The sequence below is a fragment of the Macrobrachium nipponense genome, chromosome 23, assembly GCF_015104395.2.
Source record: "Macrobrachium nipponense isolate FS-2020 chromosome 23, ASM1510439v2, whole genome shotgun sequence".
NCBI lineage: Eukaryota > Metazoa > Arthropoda > Malacostraca > Decapoda > Palaemonidae > Macrobrachium > Macrobrachium nipponense.
The window spans coordinates 9,051,249-9,077,258 of record NC_061090.1 but is presented as its reverse complement, the minus strand read 5'-3'; the positions used below and the strand labels follow the sequence as shown (position 1 = coordinate 9,077,258).

Sequence of the window (26,010 nt, the reverse complement as noted above, 5' to 3'; positions counted from 1 at the left end):
CCATTTGTTTCCAGTATTTTAAGCATTATTTTATATAAGAAGGCAAAGGTTGGTGCTACTATCAGTTTGGAATACGGTATGTACTTTGGTCAAAAGGTTGTGCATAATTGGAGGGACCTACTGCACTCTATTCTAAAAGAACAGAAAATGGTAGCTGCAAACTCAGCATACAGTGCTAATATTCAGTAATTTTTTTATTACATTACTAATACTATTCAGTCATTTGTTATTATAGAGTAAGCAAAAAGAGTAATTTTAGGTCATGTTTTGTATTTACAATACATACTTTATAATTTCATTGTTTTCATGATCTCAGATTGCATATAATATCTCAAACATTTTTAGACCTAATCACTTGAGTATTTTGGTATCTGAAGGAAGGACTTTGACCTTCCTTTCACACCAGTCTGGGCCAGTCTGATCTTGAGAGGACATAATGCCATATCTGGGCTGTTCTTATACGTTTGGAGTTTGACTGCAAGTGGTCTCTTTACTGTATTAACCATTGTGTGGTTCCTCTTTACTCTCTATGAGGAGTAAGATCATAGTGGCATTGGAGAAAAGGTCTTCCGACACTCAAAACACCCTCATCTACTGTGTAATACTGTATCCTTAAAAGCCCCTCCAGGTTCTGCAAAGTGGAGAGCAGCCAAGCTTTCTGATCTGGCTGTGTCATTAACTAAAGGATTAGGAAAAGTCCAGACCCCTTTCAGATCTATCTGATACCTAGCAATCCTCTTCTTCTAGGAAGAATCAGACCTATCAACTCATTCTGTTTTGATCCCATTCCCAGCCTATTCTCTAGGGTTATCCAGATCTCTCACCTATGTGCAAAGATGATGAGCGTTGTAGAAGAACTTTGTTGGAGTCATAAGTAATTCTTCTCCAGGCTTTGATGGAAAAAGTCCTCTAGGAGCTGGAGACTGGTCATTGACCTCTCTCTTCTCAATGAGTTTGTAGCATCGGTGAAGAGTGAGTGAGCTTCACAGATTCTCACATTTACAGTGCGTTCACTTCTCCAAGATCGCTCTGGTGGGGCCAAGTAGAAAAGGCAGAGTTGTCATGTCTAAGAGTATGTAAGGCCCTTTAAATGCTTCCTGCAGAGATAATCCTTCTTAGGAAGATTCACTTGAGACCTTGGGAGTCCAGGAAAGAGTTTGCTTCTTACATGTTTAATTTATTTTGTTTTTTGTTTTATTTCCATTCCCAATTCATTTACTCCTTCATTTTCTTTCTATAATTATAGAAGCACCAAATGGCCTGTTGGTTCTGCTGCTTGGTCTTGGGCCATAAATTCATAAATCAATCAATCTATTAACACCTTGGGGATTCACTATCTTGTTTTATTTGGTTCATTTTTTAAGATAAGACATCCACTCATTCCTATGTATTTTCTGGAAACTGGCGTTTGAGAGAGTCACTTGGGCTGTCCATACTTAACACAGTGGCTGATCGAGACCATGACCTTTTTTAAATCCTCTTACGAATCATAGGACCCTTAAAATTAGATCTGGCAATGACTGGCAAAAAATATGTCATATCTTTATTTTTATTAATGAAACTGAGGTTTCAACCAAGAATAGAGGAAATAGGATGTATTCAAAATATCTAATGGAAACGAAGCACTAGATTTCAAGAAATGGAAACCATTTCAGTAGTCTTCATGAAACTAATATGATCACCATAACATAAAAATTGGCAACGTATGATATCTATACAAGCCACACCACGGCAATCTTTGAAAAGTAAATGCAATATAATTTAGCATATGGAGGGTTGGAGATCTTCCTCAATCTTGCATATTCCCAAGTTTGTAGAGAAAACCCAGCTCAGAACTCATCATTCCCTGGCAAGAGATGTGAGAACTTATCAATTCTCTTAGTGTAGGGCTTTATAGATTATGTTCAAGACTAGATGCCAGTGTGTCTTAGTGAGAATTTTGCAGTGCGGTCTGCACAGGACTCAGCATCTTCAGGTGTAAGCATCAGACTGTTTACTAGCACCAGTAGGTTCTTAAAGTTGTCCAAGAATACTGTTTCATTGACTTTATGAAGTCATAAAGCAAATGGAGAGGCATCTCTCTACTTATAGGAAAGGATAAAAAAAAAATCACTGTAAAAGGCAGAAAATAGTGCAGCTGAGGGCTGAAGGGTTGCTGCAAAGAACTTCAAACACTGATTACATTGTGCCAGGCAAAGCACATTGTAGGCAGTATTCACACTACAAGAAGCTTAGTCTGAAAGAAATGTATATCTTATCTTTAGTATAAACATTCAGTGATCTTTCAAGATGTCCTTTGCTCAGTAGATTCATTAGTGTTTTAGTGTTGCAAATCAGGGAATTAGATAACTTTGCCTGCTTTTACCAAATATTTCAGTTTCTGTGGGTAAGTGCTTCTTATACCTGTAAATGATTATATGGTTATCTGAACATGTAAATCCTTGCCTGACTGTTGCCTGACTGATTTTTTTGTTATTATTTGGATGCTTACAATCACGGAAAATAATCAAATTAGCAGTTTCATTAAACCATTATCATTATTATTATTAAGAACTTCAACCAAGTCACCATTACGCTATAATTGTAACATGCCTTTTAACTGTCACAGAAAATAATGTCAGATAAGATATTATTGCTTCTAATGTACATTAATATTGATTGTTATTTCTAGAACACAATATCTTCATATCTTTGGTGTTCAAGTTGCCCTAGATAGTATTTTGCTGACCCAGATGTGATATGAAATCTTTCATCATACCCTGTTCAGCTTTGAAGCAAAAATTTGAGAAAAAGCTTATGCTTGTGTTTTGATATTAGAGTTTAGTTGAGTTTGACTTTTTAAATTGTGCTTATTTACATACATTTTAATAAATGATCTATTCTTTGACCCGCATATGTTTCAGGGTTATTGGATGTTGACAACTGATGACTGTTTTGTACAGTATCATAATGCTTTTTTGCAGGATTTTTTAACCATATATGTAATAGAAGTTACTCCAAATGTTTATTGTTTTCCTGTAAATATCAGGTACTAAATATAATACTTTTGTTAATTTTTCTTTCTAGGTACTTGGCAGCACAGAAAGCATCACTGCTATAGCTCTCATTATCACGCTCCGTTTACTATAAGAAAAATGACGGGCGGTACATTAGTTTTTCCTCCTCTTTCTCCATCAGCAATTACGCCTCTTCCTTTATGGTCACTGCCTGACACTACGTTTAAGGAGTGTCATGTGCGGTTGTATTCTACAAAGCCTCCAAGTCAGCCATCAACTCCAGTAGGTGAGTACTGATCTTTTATTTATATTTAGTCTTTATTTACCACTATTTCTAGTGTTCTGTAGACATTGAGTCAATGGAACATATAAGACACAGAGGGCCACATTTTTTTCATTTATATTCTTGTTTCCAAGTCTGTATTAGGCATAAGATATGCAGTCATTTCACATAATAAAATCAAAGTTTCTCTACCAAACAATGCATCTGTTTTCATACCAAAATTGTGTGCAATAAAATCAGCATTTTAATATTCCTTAAATTTTGCCACCACAGAAACTTAGACTCACTGACTAGTGATGTTATAGAAGCCCTTCAAAGTTACTGCCCTAGAAATTCTTTTGGTCAGCAGATTATATGATACTAGTGTAAAAGTTGAAATAGGTTGGATACCTGGAAGTGAGAATAAAATACTAACTAAAGCTGCATTTACTATGATATACAACTAAATTAAGAAAGAATAGTCAAAAGTCAAATGACTTACTGATTGATTACAGGAAAATTTATGCTGTATTTAAAAACATTTTACAAAAATTTTTATTTTACCCTTGCAGTAATTTGCTCTTTTTCTCTTGAACTTAGATGAAAACCAAAATGAGATACAGACCTTAAAATCATCTACCAGTAGTAAAAGTACTACTGCTATTCAAAACGATGGAATCAAAGAGGAAAAGCTGTCTCTTGTCCAGAAATTCAAGCTTATGTACAAGCAGTATTGGTATGTCTTGATCCCAGTACATGTAGCAACATCTCTTGTGTGGTATGGCTCTTTCTTCATCGCTGCCAAAAGGTAATTGAATGAGATTTTTTGTATTTTTTTAGGGATATGTAACTTTGTTGAGGGGTATATATTTCTTTATGAAGGACTAAGAACATCAAATGCTTTCTTGGAAATAAATAGTAAATATTGGATTATTTTAAAAGTATAGCACTCTACTTGTGGTGTAGCATTCAGAGATCCCAAATATGTAGTTTCATTATTTTATCTTCAGTTTTCTGTGAATTGAAATGCTTTATGCAAATTTTGTGCAAGTATAGCTGGTTGTTTGATGCCCATGTTTGATCATTTTGTGAAATAGCAGTCCCCCTTTGTTTTTACCAAGTGTTGAGAGAGGTCAAAGTCATGTTGAAATAATTCTAACAAACTGTTGATAAACTTTTTCTTTCAGTGGTGTGGATATTGTTCCATGGCTGGAATGGATAGGAGCTAGTGAAAAAATTCTAAGTCATCTTAGAAATAGTAATGCTGGGTATTATGCTCTTGCTTATGCCATGTACAAAATTGCTACTCCAGCAAGGTACACTGTAACCATTGGTAAGTTGGCCATGTAATTTTTTGTCATTTTTTCTTGTTCGTTTGCCAAAAATGCAGTTGGAAACAAATGAAATTGATTTATATATTTTTAGGATGTATGTCCCTCAACAATCAAGTTTGTTATTTTAAATGACTTTGATTTTCAATTAATAAACTTCCATGTTCATTTATTATCATATATGTATATTGTTGGTAGGATATTAGGAATATTTAATTTTTCATTGTAACTGGCACGGTTATTTAAACTTTATGATAGTTCATTTTTGTATATGTAACTTCCTAAATAATTACATAGCTATAGTTTCTAACTAGTACAGCAGCTAAAATTTGAAATCCACACTATCTGGGGAAAAGGAGCAACTAGGCAAAGGCCTGTCAATTTATTTCTGCCGGTTGACAACAGTGCTTATTGATCTTTGGCTGATTTGGAATTCGTTTTTCCTTTACCAGTTGTACATGCAAACAGATTAGTGAAGTATTGTATTCATATTGGTAGCTTTTTGCTTCAGATAGGTTTTTTTTTTATTAAAAGACCTAGGTTTCCTTACAGATTGGACTGGATTATCTAGATTTTTACTTATACTTTTCCCGACTTTGAAGATGTCAGATGCAAGTTTGTCTACTACTCACTGTTGCAGCAATACGAGATTAACTTCTGTTGAGTATGATATGCACACAATTTGTGTGACTTGTAAGGGTCAGGTTTGTTCAGTATCATTATCATATGAGGAATGTACTGAATGGGACATGAAACAAATGGAAAGTTCTTTCTTCCCATTTGAATAAATTAGAGCGGGATAGGAAGAGAAAGGCGACTCTTAGACGACAGCAAGACTCTATTTGTCAGGAAAATAGCATTGATTTACAGGCAGTCCCCGGTTCACAACAGGGGTTCCATTCATGAGACGTGTCATAAGCCGAGACATTGTCAAAAATTGTCAAATCCTAAGAAAAAATTACTTTTAATGCTGTGGGTGTATTGAAAACTATGTAAGCTGCATTTTTATTGTGGTTTTCATTAAAAAACCCTTCAAATATTGATTTATTTTGCCTTTTTGGAGTCATATTTCTTCTGTCGGATCGGCGTTGTAAACCTAGAAATAATTTCTGATGAATATAATTGAAAAGCGTTGTAAACTCGGAACGTCATAAGCCGCAACTATTGTAAACCAAGGACTGCCTGTACCTGTTTCTGTACCTGTTATGTCTCCTATTCCTTCCCCAGTGTTAACACTTCAACCTTTACTTAGCTCCCTCCTTGCTGCCCCCAATGCCATTGCCGAATTTGAGTCAAAATACAACTTTAAGTGTGAATTCATTGTGGAGTCTATGGCTCAATTAGTGTCATTATTTAGAGCTCTAATGGAGAATGTACAAGAAGCCAACCCAAGATCTTTTGTTGCAAGCTTCCAAGAATCCTTAAGAGCTTCCTTCCTTTAGGGGAAGGTCAGAATCACCTTTTTAAAAGTAACCCTTTTGCCGTGGGAGAGCAAGAAACCCTTCCAGACCAAGACCCACAGTCTGTTTCTTGGCTAAGTCCATTAAGAAGTCATCTTCTAAGCCTGCCACCAAGAAATGAACAATGAGTTGTCTGTGCTGCGGTAGGAGCCAGACTCCACCTGTTCTGGGAGAGATAGAAGGAAAAAGGTGCAAAACAATGGATTGTTCAAGTTCTCAAAGAGGGCTATTCTATACCCTTCAGGGAAAAACCTCTCATCGCCTTGACTGTTTATTCAGAAGACTCAGAGAAGTTTTCGGCTTTCTTGGAGGAAGTGTCTGCACTTATTTCCAAGAATGCAGTGGAAATAGTAGAAAATATGTCATCATAAGGTTTTTACAATCGCCTTTTCATGGTACCAAATGCATCAGGAAGATGGAGACCGCTCCTGGACATGACTGATCTAAATGTCTTCATACAGTAGACAAAATTCAGAATGGAAACCACTCTTTCCATTCATGCGTCCATTCGACAAGATAACTGGATGATGTCGGTGGATATGCAGGTTGCAAGCATATTCCTACATACCCATACATCCAACATCGAGGAAGTACCTCAGATTTGTGTTCCAGGCTGGGGTCTTTCAGTTTCGAGGTATGTGCTTTGGACTGTCAACTGCCCCTCAGGTTTTCATGCACATTCCAGCTCCCCTGGCAGGGTGGCTTCATCTAATGGGGATCAACATCACCCTCTATTTGGATGATTGGCTCTTTCAGTCCACTTTGAAGTACCAGTGCACAGAGGACCTTCACAACACACTCCAATTAGCCCATGATTTGGGTCCTCTCATCACTCTTCAGAAGTCCTAGCTGATCCCATCTCAGACGATAGTATATTTGGAGATAATGCTGAAATCTCAAGGTTTTCAGGCTTTTCCATTCCCCAAGAGGGTGGAACCCTGCTTAAAGACAGTGGACAAGTTCCTGTCTCTTCATTCATGTACAGCAAACAGTTGGATGAGTCTGCTTGGAACAATAGCATCCATAGAGCAGTTCATATCTCTCGGAAGACTGCACACGAGAGATCTTCAGTTTTACCTCAAGGCTAGCTGGGACAGAAAGAAGTATCCAGAGTCTTTTGTTATTCCAGTAACACCAGAAATCAACACCTGCTTTGGTGGAAATTAGAAAGTAGGTTGTTGGAGGAGAAGTTGCTTTTAGTTAAGAACCCAGACCTCAGATTTTACTCAGATGCATCAGACATAGGTTGGGGAGCTCTCCTGGAGGACGGGGAACTCTCTGGGGAGTGGTCACAAGAACAGTTACGAAGCCACATAAATGTAAAAGAACTGAAAGCTTCAAACCTTTGCTTTAGAAGTAGCCGGGAAAAGTGTTGCAGTACATTCAGACAACTCAACAGCCCTTTCCTACTTCAGCAAACAAAGAGGGACTCACTCCTTCTCTCTCTGCACAACAGCGAAAGACCTGCTTGTTTGGGCAAAACAAAACCATATGACAATAGTGACAAGGTTTGTACTAGGCAGGTTGATTGACCTAGAGCACCAGTTGAGCAGATGCAACCAAGTCATCCCCATGGAGTGGACCTTGAATCAGTCAGTGCATCAAGATCTTTGGAAGTTATGGGGCACACCCATATTGGATCTCTTCACGACTTCCAGAAATCATCAACTCCCCGTTCTGTTCACCAGTGCCAGATCCTTTTGCTTGGGCAACAGATGCCATACTACAGGACTGGTCGAGCAAAGATCTTTATGCCTTCCCTCCATTCAGGAAGATAAGGGAAGTCTTGAACAAGTTCAAGTTGAATCAGAACGCATCGATGTCACTGCTCAACTATTAAGACATCTGTGACAGAAATAGCAGATTTTTTTTATTTCTGAGAGCTTCCAGGGGGTTATCCAAGTCAACTATTAAATGCTACAGGTCAGTGCTTAGCTCAATTTTTAGGCATAGAGGTCTGGATCTCACTAATAACCAAGATATTACCGATCTCCTAAAATCTTTTGAAGCTTGTAAACACAAGAAGTCTGAAATATTGTCTTGGAACCTTGACGCAGTTCTGAAATGGCTTTCAGGACCTAATTTTGAGCCACTTAGTTTGACTTCCTTCAAGAATTTGACTAAGAAGACCTTATTCTTGGTAATGTTAGCAACCACCAAAAGAATCGGTGAGATTCAAGCAATTGACAAATGGGTAGGTTTTGCGCAAGGTGATGCAGTTTGCTTCTACACCTTAGGTTTTTTGGTGAAGAAGAAAACCCCAGCCTTGCCTTGTTCTCTTAATATTAAGAACTTGAGCAATGCGTTGGGTTTGGAGGACAAAGAGAGAGTTCTTTGTTGGACTTCAAAATTTTACCTCTACAGAACTGAGAAGATTCGAGAACCCTCCAGTCTTCTGTGGTGCTCGGTTAGAGGCCTGTCTCGACCTTTAATGAAGAATGCCCTCTCCTTTTTCCTAAGGGTCTTAATAAGAGAAATGCACATTCAAATTGGTGAAGAACTTTTACCCATTTTCAAGGTTAGAGCTCATGACATCAGAGCTGTGGTTACATCATTAGCCTTTAAGCATAACCTCTCACTCTCTTACATTCTGCAAGCAACATATTGGAGGTACAATTTGGTTTTTGCATCATTTTACTTAGAAGAAGGTGAAACGATGTGTAGTAACTGCAGTATCTTAGGTCCTTTGGCAGTAGCGGGCATGGTATTGGGGGCAGACACATAAGGAAGTTTACTTTCCATCCTATCTCCTCACCTTATTAGAGGTTGTCAAGTTATAGGGTAGTCTGGTGGTACTGTGTGCTTGGGTACCTTCCAGTCATAGTTTTTATGGATGGGTGTTGGTGTTTTTAATAATTTTGTTATAGGTATTTATTTGATTGTCTGGTTGTATTTTGTGATGGTACTGCACCCAGGGTAGGGGCAAAATTTCTATGCTTTATTAGCGATTGGAGTGCGCGATTGGAGCACTCCTTCACTTAAAGCTCCCCCTCTTGTATTAGGTGACCCTTGGCTATACTGCCACTCCTCTACAAATTAAGATGAGTGCCAACCAGAGGCAGTAACTCCCTGCAGCAGCTCTCTTAAAAGGTAAGGAACAAAAAACATTTTTACCAATTCTAGCAAATTTTTCTATGCTCAGCTTAAAATTATTACATTCTCTAATATTTTGGGAGTAGAATAAGTCCTTGCATCTTCCCTCCAATCAATGTGGGAATCAGCTATGCAATTACTTGGTAGGATTCATATACAAAAAAGAAATTTTTATAATAAAATAGCTTTTTGTATATACTACTTACCAAGTACTAATTAGAGAATGGGATCCCACCCACCTCCCCTTGCAAGGACATATGGCACAAACAAATTGACCGGCCTTTGCCAAGTTGTCTCTCTTTCCCCCAATAGTGACCATGGCTAGTTGTTACCTACACCAAAAACAAAAGAATCACTACCATTGATTTAAAATTTTAGCTGCCATACTACTTAGAAACTATAGCTATATAATTACTTGGTAAGTATATACAGAAAGTTATTTTATTATAAAAATGTCATATTTGTTTCTTAATTTTGTACATTTCTGTGACTAGGCTGATTAGCAAAAAAAACATTTAGTGAAAATGGTCAACTGTACTCTTCATATCAAATTGTGTTTGTAGCTTTGTATTGATAGTCTTTCCAGTTTAACTAGGGATATTTTTATTAACTATGAAATTATTAGGTTGAAAGACTTATGTTGCTATATTCCACGCCATTTCAGATTTGTTACAGCATTCAAAATTCTTTATAATCACCAAAAGCCATAGTGTGTATTTGTCACATCAGTACTTACTAGCTGTTTTCCTTATTGTTGGGAATATATGACATAGTAAATTATTCTTTCTGATAATGTATATGAATTAATCACTATATTGAATTGATCTTTCCTATTCCTCATAGACAGTGAACACACTTCTCTGGTGGTCTGAAGTCATACATTAATAATAGTCATATTGTTTCTTAGAATTTCAGCTTTTGATATTTTGGATGCTTAAAAAGTTTCTCAAATGATTGTTTTTGGTTTATAGATTCCCTTAACATGGTACATAATTTCATTGGGTTCTTTATTGATATGTGGCTCACAGAATAAGAAAGGATCATTTGATCTCAGAATTTAATATTTTCCCTAAAAGTATCACATCTACATTCTTTGTTGAATACTTATTTTAATACTTCATTTTTTGCAATAAACAGGTGGCACAACTCTATCAATCAATTACCTCAAGAAACGTGGCTACATTAAGCCAGTCCCATCATCTGAACAGCTCAAGGAAATGTATGAAGGTAAAAAGGAAGAATTAATAGAGAAAAGAGAGGAAATGAAAGAAAAGTATCAAGAGAAAAAGGAAGAAATGCTTGAAAGATATCAGGAAAAGAAAGATGAGATCATAGAAAGGGTCAGTGAGAGACGAGAAGAGATTAGGGATAGGGTAGCAGAAAAAAGAGATGAGATAAAAGGGAAAGTAGCTGAGAAGAGAGACGAATACAAAGATAAAATGGATGTTGGAAGGGAGAAAATAGAAAATTTAAAGAAAAAAGTTTTTACAAAGAGGTGAACATTATAGTTGGAGGTTTAAGTACATCTAGCTAATGCTTTGTTTTCAGGTTGTCTCTTGTGCTGATATTCATGTAATTGGAGATGTTTTTATATGGTCACAGATCCTGCTTGTCAGTTAGGAGTTTGTATAAAATTAATGTTAAGAGCGTGATATGCGATGGAACAGGTGTACAATGTGATAAAAGCAGCTCTTTGCATTTTGTGTTTGGTGGAATTACTGACATTGCATTGGCTACATTACACTGTTTTCACTTGTGAGGTTTGACTGTGGTTTGCTTTTGCCAGCAGATATCAATGTGGTGCTAACTGATCGTTTTTTCAATTTTTTATTTTGATGTTGCATTTAGACAGGGTATGCTGTACCTTTTTAGACAAGTATGTGTCAGTCCTCAGCTTATTTTCACATGTAAGGAACATCTTTGGGTTGTTTATTTTTAGTCATTTTGTTTGTTTTAGGGAGTACTGTAGTTGGTAATTGTTTTGATATGGGAAAAATTTAAAATTAAGTATAAGTAAATACCTTTAATATGGATTTAAATTTGTTGTGTTACAGGTTTCAGCTTGATAATTTGTTAATTGTGGAGTTCTCTGAGTAAACTTAAGAATACGTATCTGTGTTGTAGGTAGCTCATTTTACTCAAGGCAGCGAGTCACACTTTCAGATAAGTGATCGTCATCGAATGTAGTCAAAGAACTATTCACTTCTTGCAAACAGGCCTTTTTAATTCCAAAAATGGTTTATAATGTAAATTTAATAATCTGTTTGATAATATAATGAAACTGTTAAGATATGATTGGTGAAGATCTTTGTTGCATGTGATTAACCTTCATTTAATATATTGTTTTTATTCCTTGATTTTGTGCGGTTGGGTATTGTCAAAATGAGTTCTGGACCAGTGACTTTCATCATATATATATTAATAAGTGACATATCTGATTCATGCAAAGAATTTATTCATGCATGATAGGTGAAAATTTAAGTAGGTTAAAGTTGCAGAAATTGAACAGCTTTGTACAAAGAGATTGAAGGGAAAGAAAGAATGAAAAGTAAAAGGCTTAAAGCAAAATAGTCAAAGACCTAAGAATCAGTGCAAAAATCCTTTGGCACCATCTCTTCAAGTTGCCCTTTTACCATTATTAGATATATACAGGCAGTCCCTGGTTATCAGCGGACTCGGTTAATTGCGGTCCAGTTTTATGGCTCTTGTCTAATGCTATAAAATCAGTAATTTATGGCGCCATAACTTGATAGATCCCGTTATCGGCACCAGCAAGAGTTGTGGCACCATAACATACCTAAAGGAGGCACCATTAACTGGATATTAGCACTCTTAGTGGCATAAATCACCAAGTTTCGGATGATATTGGTTTTTGCTTATCAGCACCCTGCCGAGAACGGAACCTCCACCGATAACTTGGGACTGCCTGTGTAACATTATTGTTAGGTGAAGAAGAGGATAAATTTAGGGACATCACCACTTGATAATTTTCCAGATACAGGCAACCCCCAGTAATCGCAGGGATAGGGACCACAAACACATGCAAATAGCTGAAATCTGTGAATACTTGACATCCCCTTATAGAAATGCTTATAACTGCCTATTTAAATAGTTAAAAAATCAGACCCCCCCTCTAAAAATGTTAAAACTGCTTATTTTAATAGTTCAAACATCAAATGTAAACTATCATCCTATACAAAGTTTACCTTAAACTATTATCTAAAACACTAAAATATCATTTTGTACATGAACTTTCCTGTCAGATATATACTTAGCTATACGTCTCTGACGTCACGACAGAATTCAAAACTCGCGGCACACGCGACAGGTAGGTCAGGTGATCTACCTTACCCGCCGCTGGGTGGCGGCTGTAAGAACCAATCTCCCTTTCCAGCCAGAATTTTTCTGTCGCCGGTGACGACTACACCTGTGGTTGTTACCTCCTGACAGCTTTATTTGATTCTCGTTGCAGTGGATTTATTTGGACTGACTTTCGGTGAAGTACCTGATCTTGTTGGCTTGGCATACGCATTTGTGGATTGTTTTTGGATATTGATTTGGATTTTTCTTTGATTTCGAGATGTCTGAGTTAGAGGTTAAGAAATCTTCTATGTTTAGGGTGTGCTCTATGGATGAATGCAAGGTGAGACTACCGAAAGCTACGGTAGATCCTCACACAGTTTGCTTTAGATGTAGAGGGAAAGAATGTTCTTTGGTTAACCCGTGTAATGAGTGTGAGAAGTTGGATGAGGGTGAATGGAAGGCTCTTTCTTCCTACTTGAGGAAGTTAGAGAAGGACAGGGTGAGAAAGGCTTCGTCTAGGAGTTCTAGTAAGTCTCGTATTAGCGAGGTAGAAGAAAATCCTGTTGTAGCATTAGAACCTTCTCCAGTTTCAGCTCCTGCGCCCTGCATCGAACCTAAGGATACGACTACGGAAGTGGCAACCATGAGAGCCACGATCCTTAGCATGGAAAAGAAGATTCGTTCGTTGCAAGGTAAGAGTAGTGAAGGTGAATTGTGCAGTGACCCCAGTGCAGTGGAGGGTGCGTCTGATCGGCTCCTTAATGCTTCCAGGCATAGACCTCTTCCAGACTCCCAGTCCCAGTGGAGGAGGAAAGTCAACAGCCGCAGGAAGGTTAGGGAGAACTCCCACCGATCAGGCGTCCCCTCGGTAGATCCTGATGTTCGTACCCAGGCTGCCCTTGTTCGCGCGAAGAAGGAGGTATTGCGCCAATGCTTTTCTTCTTCTTCCTCACCTTCGCCTAGAAGAGGATGGAGCGCCTCGGATTCTTCTCGACCGCTGAAGAGAGCCTGGAAGGCTCCTGGCGCCTTTCCTTCCAGCCCGGAAGTTTTTCCAGAAGAGCCGGAAGTAGAGATCAAGAAACCCAGGATGGAGCAGGAGTTCTCGCCTCATAGTAGGCTTCGAGCCTCTTCTCCAGTGGAGGATTTTGCAAGATCTCCAGCTCGAATTCTTGCTGGACGTGCAAGCGCAGATTTCGGCGCTGGCGGGCTCCTTGGCAGGAGGAACGCGTCGGAAAGACGTCTCTCTCCCTGTCAAGAAGTCTAGGATTCCTTCGCCTGTGTTACCGTCTCAGTCAGAGTCGGTTCTCTCTCCTGTATCAGCGGATGGAAGGAGGCGCTCTTCCCTCGGCAGACGCTTGTCGTCTTCCAAGCGTCAATCGCCCAAGAAACTTTCTCCTGGTGATTACATCTCTCCAGTAGGAAGGGATCTAGCGCCTAGTAGGCGTTCGTCTAAAGACAGGCGTACAGCCTCGTCTTCTCGCTCATTTCCGAAGATCCTTCATTCCCCGGATAAGAGAGCCTACTCTTTGATGGATTCGTCAAGAGACAGGATCTCGCCTTTTGTTAGGCGCCTTGAGCCTAGTAGGCGCCTTGAGCCTAGTAGGCGCTACTCCCCAAGTAGACGCTCTCCCGCTCCCAAGCGCGGTGCGGAGGATAGGCGCTTTTCTCCTGATAGGCGCGGCTCTCCTTTTAGCCGCTCTGTTCAGGACAGGCGTGTAGAGCCTGAAAGATATGTCTCTTCTGGGAGACTACCTTTTGAAGAGACACACAAGTCTGGATCGAAGTTTGTGGAGCATGGTAGACGCCGGTCACCTAGTAGGCGACCTTCTCCAGGGCTTCGCTCTCCTGTAAGTAGGCGCCAAGAGCCTAGTAGGCGTTCGCCTCATGGTAGGCGCAGCTCGCCTGGCAGCCGCTCTCCTTTGAACAGGCGCATGGATCCTGTGAAGCGCCTTGAGCATAGTAGGCTAGGCTCCTCCTCTCCTAACAGGCGCTCCCCTTTGGAAGCCCGGAATTCTAGGAGTAGGATTAAGGATCAAAGAGCACGCACTCATCAGAGTAGGAAGGACTCATTCGAGAGGAGCTCTCCAGAAACTTTGGCTTCCCCTGATAGGCGCCAGTCTGCTACTAGACACTCTCTAGACAGACGCACTTCTTTAGAGAAGGCTAACTGCCCTCGTAAAGAAGCGGAGGGTTCTTCAGTGGATGAAGTTGAACCTTCAGAGGATTTGGTGAAGGACTCGTCTGTTTTCGTCCTATAAGATCCTTACAGATCTCCTTCAAGAGTTTGGAGACTCCCTTACTCCCGTCGCTCCTCCGTCCCCTCTCTCTTTATTCTCGACTTCGAAGAAGACGAAAGTTTCCTCTTGTGTGAGGATGAAGCCAACCATCTCAATGAAGAAGGCTTTGAGAGGTTTTGGTGATTGGCTGCTTTCTAAGGAAGAGAAAGGGAAGACTGTGTTTTCTTTCCCTCCTTCCAAGCTTACGGGCAGACTGGGGTTTTGGTACGAGTCTGGAGAACCCCTAGGCCTGGGTCTTCCTTCATCGGTGGATGCGGACTTCTCTTCCCTGGTAGATGCAGCACGACGCTCGGCTCTTTTGTCTGCTAAGACTACCTGGGCTATGAACGAGCTTGACCACCTGCTGAAGGGAATGTTTAGAGTCTTGGAAGTCTTCAACTTCCTTGACTGGTCTTTGGGGGTCTTGGCTAGAAGACTCAGAACCCGGATGCTATTCGCCAGAAGATCTCAACAGTGTGCTAAGGCATTGATAAAGCAGTTAGAGATGGATCGAGCGAAATAGCCTCCCTGTTTAGAGCAGGGATCCTTAAGAAGAGATCAGTCTTCTGCTCTTTTCTGACTAAGTCTGTTTCTCATGCCCAAAGAGCCTCTCTTCTGTATTCGCAGCTCTCGCCTCTGCTATTTCCGAAGAAGATAATACAGGACATCTCAGGATCTATCTCTGCAAAGGCGACTCAGGACATGCTTGCGCAGTCGGCACGGAAGCCTAGGACCTCCTTCCAGACGAAGACGAAGAAGGAGACGCCAGCTAGACAGGAGCCCTTTCGAGGGGGCCCTCCTTCTAGAGCCTCTACCTCGAGAGGTAATAGACCTTTCAAGAGAGGTAGATCCTTCTCACGCTCTGCCAGAGCTAAGAAGTAGGGAAGTAGTCCTCCAAACACCAGTAGGTGCCAGGCTTCTAAGATTCTCGGAAGCCTGGGCAAAGAGAGGAGCGGACAACTGGTCCCTCTCGATTATCCGGAAAGGATATCTGATTCCCTTTACGGAAAGACCACCGTTGACAACGACTCCGAGGGAGTTGGTGGCCAGGTACAGGGATCCCATCATGAGCCTTGCTTTAACACAAGCAGTGGAACAAATGTTCGAGAAAGAGGCTATAGAGCTAGTGAGCGACCCTTGCTCAGCGGGCTTTTACAACCGCCTTTTTCTAGTTCCAAAAGCCTCAGGAGGATGGAGACCGGTTCTGGATGTAAGCGCCCTGAATTTCTTTGTAGAAAAGAGGAAGTTCGCCATGGAGACGACATCCTCAGTGTTGGCGGCCCTTCGGCCAGGGGACTGGATGGTGTCCCTAGATCTTCAGGACGCTTACTTCCATGTGCCTATCCATCCTTCTTCAAGGAAATACCTCAGGTTCATGATGGGAGGAAGGATATTCCAGTTCAGGGCTTTGTGCTTCGGCCTTTCAACAGCCCCTCAGGTCTTCACAGGCCTAATGAAAAATGTAGCAAGATGGCTACATTTGGAGGGAGTCAGAGTGTCCCTTTACTTGGACGACTGGCTAATCAGAGCCAAGTCGCAGAAAAGATGTTTGGAGGACCTACAGAAGACACTTTTCATGGCAAGTTCTCTGGGACTTTTGGTGAACTTTCAAAAGTCTCAGTTGATCCCCAGTCAAGATCGTATCTATCTGGGGATTCAGATGGCTTCTCTGGATTTTCGGGCTTTTCCGTCTCCAGAAAGGATCAGCCCGAGGGTCAGAGAAAGTCAAAGCCTTCCTAGAGAAAGAAGTATGCACAGCGAGGGAGTGGATGAGTTGTTGGGGACACTCTCCTCGTTGGAGCAATTCCTTTCTCTAGGAAGGTTGCACCTCAGACCTCTCCAGTTCTTTCTACATCGAAACTGGAGGTGTCGTTCGCAAAACCTAGAGTTCTCCTTCGAGATCTCAAGGGAAATCAAGAAGGACCTCTCTTGGTGGGCCAACCCTCTCAGGTTTTCAGAAGGGATGTCCCTTCACATTCCGAACCCCAACCAAGTGTTGTATTCCGACGCCTCGGAAACAGGTTGGGGAGCAATGCTCGGCTCAAGAGAAGTGTCAGGCACCTAGAAGAAGGAACAGGTGACCTGGCACATCAACAAGAAGGAGCTGATGGCGGTTTGGCTAGCTTTGAAAGCTTTCGAGCCCCACGTCCTAGCTTCAGCAGTACAGATCAACTCGGACAACACCACGGCCCTGGCTTACATCAGGAAGCAGGGGGGGACTCACTCTTTCTCCCTGTACGAGACAGCAAAAGAACTTCTGCTTTGGGCAGAGCAAAGGAAGATTTGTCTCCTTTCCAGGTTCGTACAGGGAGAAAAGAACGTCAGAGCAGACCTCCTAAGCAGGAAAGATCAAGTCCTGCCTGCAGAGTGGACTCTTCACGAGGATGTTTGCCAGGACCTGTGGAAGCTTTGGGGCAAGCCTCATATAGACCTCTTCGCCACAGCCAAGAATGCGAGGATAGCCAACTACTGCTCTCCGATATCGGACCCGAGGGCAGTGTCGATAGACGCGTTTCTACTAGATTGGAAGGGTCTAGACATGTATGCTTTTCCTCCATTCAAGATACTGGGAGAGACTCTAAAGAAATTTGCAGAATCGGAGGCAGCAAGGATGACGCTGGTAGCCCCGTTCTGGCCCGCACAAGTATGGTTCACAGAGGTACTGGAATGGTTAGTAGATCTTCCGAGAACATTACCACAGAGGATCGATCTGCTCAGACAACCCCACTTCGAGAGGTATCACAAAAACCTCCCCGCTCTAGATCTGACTGGCTTCAGACTGTCAAAAGTTTGGTCAGAACGAGAGGCTTTTCGGCAAGAGTTGCAACGGCTATCGCAGCAGCAAGAAGCCTTCTACCCTTAGAGTCTACCAATCGAAGTGGGACGTCTTTCGGCGATGGTGTAGGAACCATCACTTTTCCTCTTCCAGTACCTCTGTGACCCAAATAGCAGACTTTTTACTTTTCCTTAGGGAAGAAAGTGGATTGGCGGTATCAACCATTAAAGGCTATCGTAGCATGCTATCTGCAGTGTTTAGGCACAGAAACTTAAACATTTCAGAAGATAAGGACCTTCATGATCTAATAAGATCGTTTGAAACATCCAAGAAGGTTTCTCCAGGGATTCCGAGTTGGAATCTGGATGTAGTGCTACGTTACCTTAGGTCCAATAAGTTCGAACCGCCTCAGTCTGCCTCGTTTAGAGACCTCACGAAGAAGACAATTTTTCTCATGGCTTTGGCTTCCGCAAAGAGGGTTAGTGAACTCCATGCACTAGAAGGAAATGTGGGATTCAGAGGAGATGCAGCTATCTGTTCGTTCCTTCCTTCGTTCTTGGCTAAGAACGAGAACCCCTCAAATCCTTGGCCTAGGAGCTTTGCAGTCCAAGGCTTGTCTGCATTAGTAGGCGAGGAAGCAGAGAGGTCGCTTTGCCCAGTACGAAGTTTAAAGTTCTATCTACAGAGAAAGAAAAAAACTTAGGGCAATGATTTGTCAACCTTTGTGCTCTGTAAGAGATCCAAGGAGGACTCTTTCGAAGAATGCGCTTTCTTTCTTTATCAGAAGCCTGGTGAAAGAAGCGCATGCGATATGTGATGAAAGTCAATTCAAAGTTCTTAAGGTCAAAGCTCATGAGGTAAGAGCTATTGCCACGTCATTGACTTTTAACAAAAACATATCCCTGAGTAATATTATGAAGGCAACATTCTGGCGTTGCAACTCAGTCTTTGCAAACCACTATCTGAGAGACGTCAAAATTACGTATGAAAAGTGCTTCGGGTTAGGCCCGTACGTATCGGCGGATTCGGTGCTGGGGCAGGGAGCTGAGACATATCCTTTGTAGTATATATTTTTTCCCCTTGTTAGGTTGTAAGTTTTTGGTTGTTTGAAAGAACATGCGGGTAGGCATGTTTTTCATTTCGTAGTCTAACAATGATTAGATTGGTTAGGTGATCGGTTTATGTTTGAGCTCCTTGCAATGATAGTGGTTAGGTTCTGTCATATAAGTGGGCGAATCCCCGTTGACAGATCCTGCTCGGATTCTATCAAGTAAGCGGATAACCAAATCCCTTTGATAGACCCAAAGAGTCTGTCAGCTGTAGGTCACGCCCTCGCTGAAGCTCTTAAGGCAACGCAGACTCATAGACAGTAACTACAAAGTCTTCTGCCTAAACAGGTAAGAACCAAGGTTGTATTTACATCCTACAACTAGTGTTGTTTTCCCCTTTTTTCCATATTTATATTGCTGTCTCTTTCCCTCCACCAAGGGTGTCAATCAGCTAAGTATATATCTGACAGGAAAGTTCATGTACAAAAATGTTATTGTTAGTATACAATAAGGTTTTGTACATACTTACCTGGCAGATATATACTTAGCTATACGTCTCTGACGTCACGACAGAATTCAAAACTCGCGGCACATGCGACAGGTAGGTCAGGTGATCTACCTTACCCGCCGCTGGGTGGCGGCTGTAAGAACCAATCTCCCTTTCCAGCCAGAATTTTTCCTTCCACCTGTCTCCTGAGGGGAGGCTGGGCGGGCCATCAATCGTATATATCTGCCAGGTAAGTATGTACAAAACCTTATTGTATACTAACAATAACATTTTCACGTTCATGTTACATTTCCCTTAAAGAAATATGGCTTACAACTAAGTGAGAAAATTATTCAAGTTACCCATATTTTCAAGTACATCTACTTTTTCTCATAGCTTAAACTATTATCCTACACAGAATACAGTAAACTATTATCTAAAATGCTTTAATATAATTTCAATGTTATCTTAAAACTGCCCTTAAAAAATACAAATTGCCTTAGAAAATTTGTCATTTTACAACTGTGAAAACTATTCAAGTGACCATTATTTGTAAGTACATCCATTTCCTTTCATACAGTATTGAAGCAGTCGTGTTTTCTTTTGTACAGTAATTGGGGAAACACTGAGAAGTTAAGTACTGTATACAGTACCTCAATATGTACTATTTAATATTCATTGGAAAATAAATACATGACTGTAGTGCACAGGAAATAACAGCCTGCCAGAAAACAGTCAGTTGTAATGTTTGAGCTGAATACTGTTCGATCAAGGCAGTTGAGTTGATTTTGCCTCGACTTCATATTGTGATGTTCAAGTTTTCACTCATGGTTTAATAGACTTCAGTGGTAAAAATCGACCTTACTCACCATGTGAGTTAAGGATGGGGATTATGGGGAGCCCATATATTTGACTACATAGTTCTGGTTCCTCCTGTCCTAGTGTAGGTGGGAAGGGGATTTCGACACTAATCTTACTTGTTCAGTTTCTAGGATATGTTGCACCAGCTCCATGGGTTGTCCATGCCTGTGCCACACGCGAGCGACTTTAACCTTGTAAATCACCACTAGTGGTCTTGCTAAATTAATTAATGATAATGTGTTGCAAGTGATTCAGTGCTATAACACATTAAATCATATTCTTGTAATAGTATATGGCACATTTTGATATATTGGTTTAGTTAAGTTACACATAGTTATATTTAGATTACAGTTGAAGTATTTATTTAGTTACTGAAAGAAGCAAAGTTTGTATTCATGAAAGCATCTAATTTTGAATTATGTGTTCTTGTTGGGCATGTTTTTTTTTTTAGTTTAGCATTTTGTTGTTAACATATGAAGTATATAATGATTTTGGGCAACTTATGTGCTAATGCCACATTGTCGTAATTATTGATTGGTGTATTAATTTTTTGTTTTGTAATTCATGAAGAATTAAATTTTTTATCAGATGATAGAGATATCAGAATACTATATTTAATTTACAGGACACAGTTACAAGGGGTTTAACCTTTGTAAATTTTCTTGTACATTATCATTGTTATGGCATTTTTATTCATAAGTAGTTCATTGTCTATGCAAGCTAGTTAATGGTATTTGGGGGTATAATCCCTTTAGAAATTCTAGTAGGAAAATATGGGGCTTCATAGCAATTATTGTGTTAAGGTACTTGCTAACTTTCTTAGTAATGCATACTTTATGGGGTAAATGTAATTACTAATTGGTTTCATTCTTTGTAGGATTTTTTTCCCATCAGTCCTAGAATTGGTAATAGAAGGTAACTAAATTCAGAAGTAGAAAAGTATATTTATTAATGAAAAGTAGTCCTACATGTCAGTTAGCGCCTTGCTATATTCCTGTAAGGGACTCGGTTTTCTAAACTTAATTCCATTTCATAGGTCTTCCTAAATCCATACATCCTGTGTGAAAATTTCAACTTTCTGTGATCAACAGAAGAAATATAAGTCGTACATTTATTTTAGATTTGTATGTATAAGGATTTTAATATCACTCAGTATGACTGACTCCTTCTGAGGAGTTGTCCATTATTTTTCATTATTTGAAAATGATCCTAATTATTTTGAAAATTATTGTAATTGTGAAAAGTTGAAAAGTTTGTACTAGATTTAGGGGATTAGAAGTCTCACCCTTGTGTTAAATTTGTTATAATGGGTCAAAGCAAAGTAATTTTGAAAGTAGTTCCACATGGTTCATTAAATTGTAACACTCCTCATGTAACAAATTTAACCTTAAGGGTATGCTATCTATTGGTGCCTGTGTAAGCCCCATCTTGGTGATATTTACCATAATTTTGTGTGGCATGTATACGAATTTTGCTTGATTGGAAGTATAGTTTTTATCTTCTTTGTCTTTGCATATTGCAGATATGAAAGTTGTTATTGTCAGTGTGTCTGGTATGTAATTTTTAATGTGGATATTCTATTAGAAGAAGTGAATAGATATTGGATGACATTCACGTCCTAATTTGTGAAGTAGCAATGTCATACGTATAGGCTTAAAAGCTATGCTCTTGTTTATGTTACGTAGTTTCTGTGAGTGTCTGGATATTTTTCATTAGCAGTTTTGTGGGATTGGAGGGTTGTTTAAGGTATGAACCAACATTGTTGATGGCAGGGTGTTCTTCCTGGTCTTTATTATTAATGTATTTATTCAAAATCATACAGTTGCCATTCACTTGTAGGATTATTTCTGCTATAAATATACTGTACCTAAGGTTAGATAAAAAACTGTTTAAGTTTTAATCAAATAATTTATTTATATATTTATTAATTTTTTTATGATAGGTTCCTTTATTCACCCAGACAACTAGTCAAGAAGGAAACAGGGGAATATTTGAAGATACAGTACTAGTTTTTGCCACTTGGGGAAGAGGACTAGAAATGATCAGTTAAAGTAAATTGAATTAGTTTTAAATCTCAGGAATGTAAACATGTAGCATATAGAACTTCTCTTGCACAAGGTAGTTTAAATGTGATAATGATTCTGTTAGAGGGTGTCACAATCTGTGACTCAGATCTTTTCTCAAATATCCAGGTTTGGGAATTAATGGCTGATGCTGTAAATACTGTTGTAAATAAACAGAGAAATACAAATATATTTGCTTAGCTTACCTTACAAGAATCGTAAAACAGGGAACAACATTTCGAAGGTGAGTATCTTTTAAGGTTATTGTAGTTTATGAAAATATCTTTTATTAAAAGCATGTTACCCAGCAAATATTTTTTCAATGTACAGTACTGTACTATTTGCATTTGAAAAGTTGTTTTCTTTTGGGTTGTATAAAACTTAGTAGGATGAATCCTCCTGACATAACTAACTGTAATATAAGTGTATTTACATCTGCATAAAAGTTGATAGAAGACAATGAATTCTAATCCTACTACAAAATTATCATGGAAACGTATGTATGAATTGCATGCATGTGAAAAAAAATGTGATTGGTGTTATTTATGAGATAGTATACTATTGGAAGAAGTTGAGATATACTATGTCACTTTGAAATGATATATCAGATATTTATTCTTGGTATGAAATTTGCATACAGGCAATTATGTTTTATCTCAGGAAGAGGATATCTTATAATCTTGTCAAGTAATTTATCTTGACACAGTCACTTTTGTTCCTATGAGAGCAGACCATCTGCTTTTATAGAGGAGTATCCCAAGTGTGAGCAGGAAACTTGTTGAAGATTGGTAACAGGTTTAATTGTTGGCAGGTAGGTGAGTGGCAGTGTACTTCCGCTCGTCTGTTAGTAACCCAGCAGGTGTTTGTGGAGGCATGGTTCTTGAGTGGATTGTGAAGTTGGACATTCTATCTTTATTGCTTTGTGTTTTGTAGCCATTTAATATGCCTAGAATAGTAGAACAAAGATCTACTTTTGTTTTTTTAGTAGCAGTTTACTTTTGTATATAATGCTAATATAAAGATTAAGGTTCACCATGACAAAGTAATAGTGCTTGACTTCTCAGTGGAGCCATTTAGGTGCATGCATCTCTGCCCTTCATGCTCTTTCCTTACTTTCTTACTTTATGAATGACATACTGTTTGGAAGGTAGGACCTGGCTCCTGCAGAATTTCCTGTGTGTGCTACCTTTTCTTGTAGAAGAGACACTTATCTTTGTTCTGTTCATTGGGACTGATTAGAATGAGCTGTTAATTAGTTTGTGACTGACCTTCTGCAAAAATTTCAAAGTTGTTGATCAATTCTCCATGTAAGCCACCCTTACATACCCTCATTGCTATACTTGTTTTTACAGACCACTTTAGAAGCCTCCATGAAATTAGGAAAGCATCTTGCTGGAAGAGTCGAGTTTGCATATATGCTCCTCTACCACTTCATTTTCAAGACTAAGACATGCATGTCCCCTTGTCTCCTCTTCCTTTTAAGAATTTGACCTCATGCCCCCAAGTCCCCTTTGTGCCCATTGGCACTGTGGAGGTATATAGTGTATTACTACACTTATTACAACATTGGTATGATGGTCATGGAAGTTGACCCAATCCTTTCCATTCTGAATATGAGTTTCCTCTTTCCAGGAAGCTGGCGGTCAAGTCCTCGAAGTTGGGAATTTATTTTTCACACTATCTCTCTCCCTATGTCAACAAGTACGGAAGCTTGCCAACACTAGCTGTCCTTTCTGCATACTGTTTGTGAGTTCCCAGCTTTCTAATAGGACTCTTAACTATTTTCTCTGGAGAGTAATAGTTATGCTTGGCCACCTCTGTGCTCGGATTTTCAGTGCATGATAGCTGCACCTTCAGTGGGGCTCTAGGTACTCTTCACCCGTGGTATTCGTTGTTTCTTAGAAAGTTCTTAAGCTTCCCCTCTGAGCCTCATCTTGGAAAGTAGGGGGCAAGAAGAATTGGGGATGGGAGGGAGCTGTTAGAGAGAAGATAACACAAGTGCTGAGGAGAGAGTAGAAGTTCTTTCCCAAGTCTATGTCTTTCATTAGAATTTTGTCCCTCCTTTGAAGAAGGTTTCTTAACCTTCTCATCTCTGTCGTGTCCATTTACTTCATTAGTGTGGAACAGGTTTCCACTTGGTGTCAACCTGAAAGAGGATACTTGGTATGGAGTGTAGGAAGGTACACCTTTTGATATTTCTTCCAGATTTCAGTACTACAGACCTCAATTTCACTTAAGAAATCTCTGTAGAATCTCAAGAGGTAATTGGAGAGGTACAGCACATATGTTACCTCTTTGCAACTTGTTCTCATTTCCTGCCATCCATGGAAAGGAAGCATTTGCCTACCTGTCTTTCCCTCTTACAGCAGCCTCACTTCCTGCCAAAGGATCTAGGAAAGTCGGCTTTCGTCAAGTACTTACAGGTAGCAATTTTCAGTTTGTTTTCCTTGCTCCTTTCAAATAAGTTTTGCAGTTCACCTAAGGTGGAAAGCTGGTCTTAGGTTGTTGAGGAGATTTTATGTATTCTGGGTCCCTTCCCCACCTCTATACCCTTCCCAGCTGTGTGGAACATATCATTTCATGTTCATTTTGGACTGCCAGATGTTGATAGTCTCATAAGTGTTCCCCCCTCACCTTAAATAAGGGTGCCATCATTCATCTACAGATGAAGATATTGCTACTTCACCACCTTGTTCCCATTCTCAAACATAAAAAGACAGGATTCCTGTGACTTGAGTAGACTATGGTTTGACCTGAATTAAACTCAGCCCCACTTCCCCCCCTTATGCACATTATTGGGACTGATAGTTTTTGGTGGGTGTTTGACTACCCCTACAATCTAGCTTTTTTAAGGAACATAGCAGACGTTCACAATCTCACGTTCCTAAACTATGAGAATAGAGCCAGCCAGTTCTGTATGATGATCCTCCAACCTTAGGAGTAAATTTCCTTTATAACAGGTAGTTAGTTTTATTATGATATGAAGAAATACCAAATCTGAGCATAATTTGTAATTTTGTTAGGATATACAGTGTGATATCATGATTCCACCCTTTTGCCAAAATCAAAAGTGACTTTGTTACTGACAAATGTGTGGGCTGCACCAGTTAACGAAGCTTGCGCTAAGAATACTTGTATAGAAAGCTCTGGTTTATATATCTGAAAAATACAAATCAACTTTAAAATTTGGTATTTCTTGTCTTTCATAAGGTTCATCTGAAAGATTTATTTAAAAAAAAATTTTAATTAGAAAAGAAACAAGATAAAGAAGTTGAACTACTAATAGAAAAGAGATCATTTGAAACATGAAAAGTAAAAGGCAGAAAGTAATGCAGCTGTTAATGGCCCAAAAATGGTTGTTGCAATTATAAAATTTAGTACTGCAAAATATGAAGGACCATATTAAGTAGATGTCAAGTGTAATTGTCTTATTATAGTCTGGTGTGTGACAACAAAACACTTATTTAAAATCTTCATAACTTGATGTGATATTAAGATCGATTTTAAAATCTTCAAAACTTGATGTGATATTAAGATCGATTTTAGTAATCAGGAAAATTTATTGATATTTAAATGCAAATTGCTTTAATGATGGAAGTTGTAAAAAAGATTTAATCACAATTTCCCCCAATTATTTACAAACTTATAAAGTTAACTCATAAATAAAAGGGAATTGGTACATACGTATATAGTATATGTAGTTGAAAAGAGTAGTATTAGACGTGTGAAAAATCATTTGCATATTTAATTCATGGTAATGCATGAATACAAGAAATAATATAATGCATTTTTTTTTTCTTGAATTTACATCTATTACAGCCTGCCATTGGTTGATGGGAAAGTAAAGCAATCATGACTTTGTTTGAAGTCTTTTAATCTCGGGAGGTGTGATTTTGATTTTATTGTCTATTATTTTTATAGTACATAAGGTGCAGGTAGGTATTCAGTTAATGAAGAGTTATTCTTTGAAGTACTGTGCATCATTTTTGTTTTGTTTGTTGCTTGTTTCAAAGTGGAATTTAATGTATTCCAATGTAATTTTTTGACAGCCGT

At 39.3% G+C, this 26,010-nt stretch overlaps 1 protein-coding gene across 3 annotated transcripts in view; it reads left to right on the top strand.

Moving 5' to 3' along the window:
* Positions 1–26,010, top strand: part of LOC135198552 (uncharacterized protein C18orf19 homolog A-like) — a 61,646-nt gene that overhangs the window by 34,685 nt on the left and 951 nt on the right. For 2 of the 3 annotated variants that reach the window (XM_064226244.1, XM_064226261.1), the window contains 4 exons: positions 3,067–3,282; positions 3,859–4,066; positions 4,446–4,591; positions 10,280–10,857. In XM_064226244.1, coding sequence (XP_064082314.1) covers positions 3,067–3,282; positions 3,859–4,066; positions 4,446–4,591; positions 10,280–10,641 — 932 coding nt within the window. In that variant the 3' untranslated portion in view covers positions 10,642–10,857. Of the gene's footprint in view, positions 1–3,066; positions 3,283–3,858; positions 4,067–4,445; positions 4,592–10,279; positions 10,858–26,006 lie in introns of those variants that run through there. The other variant, XM_064226253.1, reaches the window with a different exon arrangement.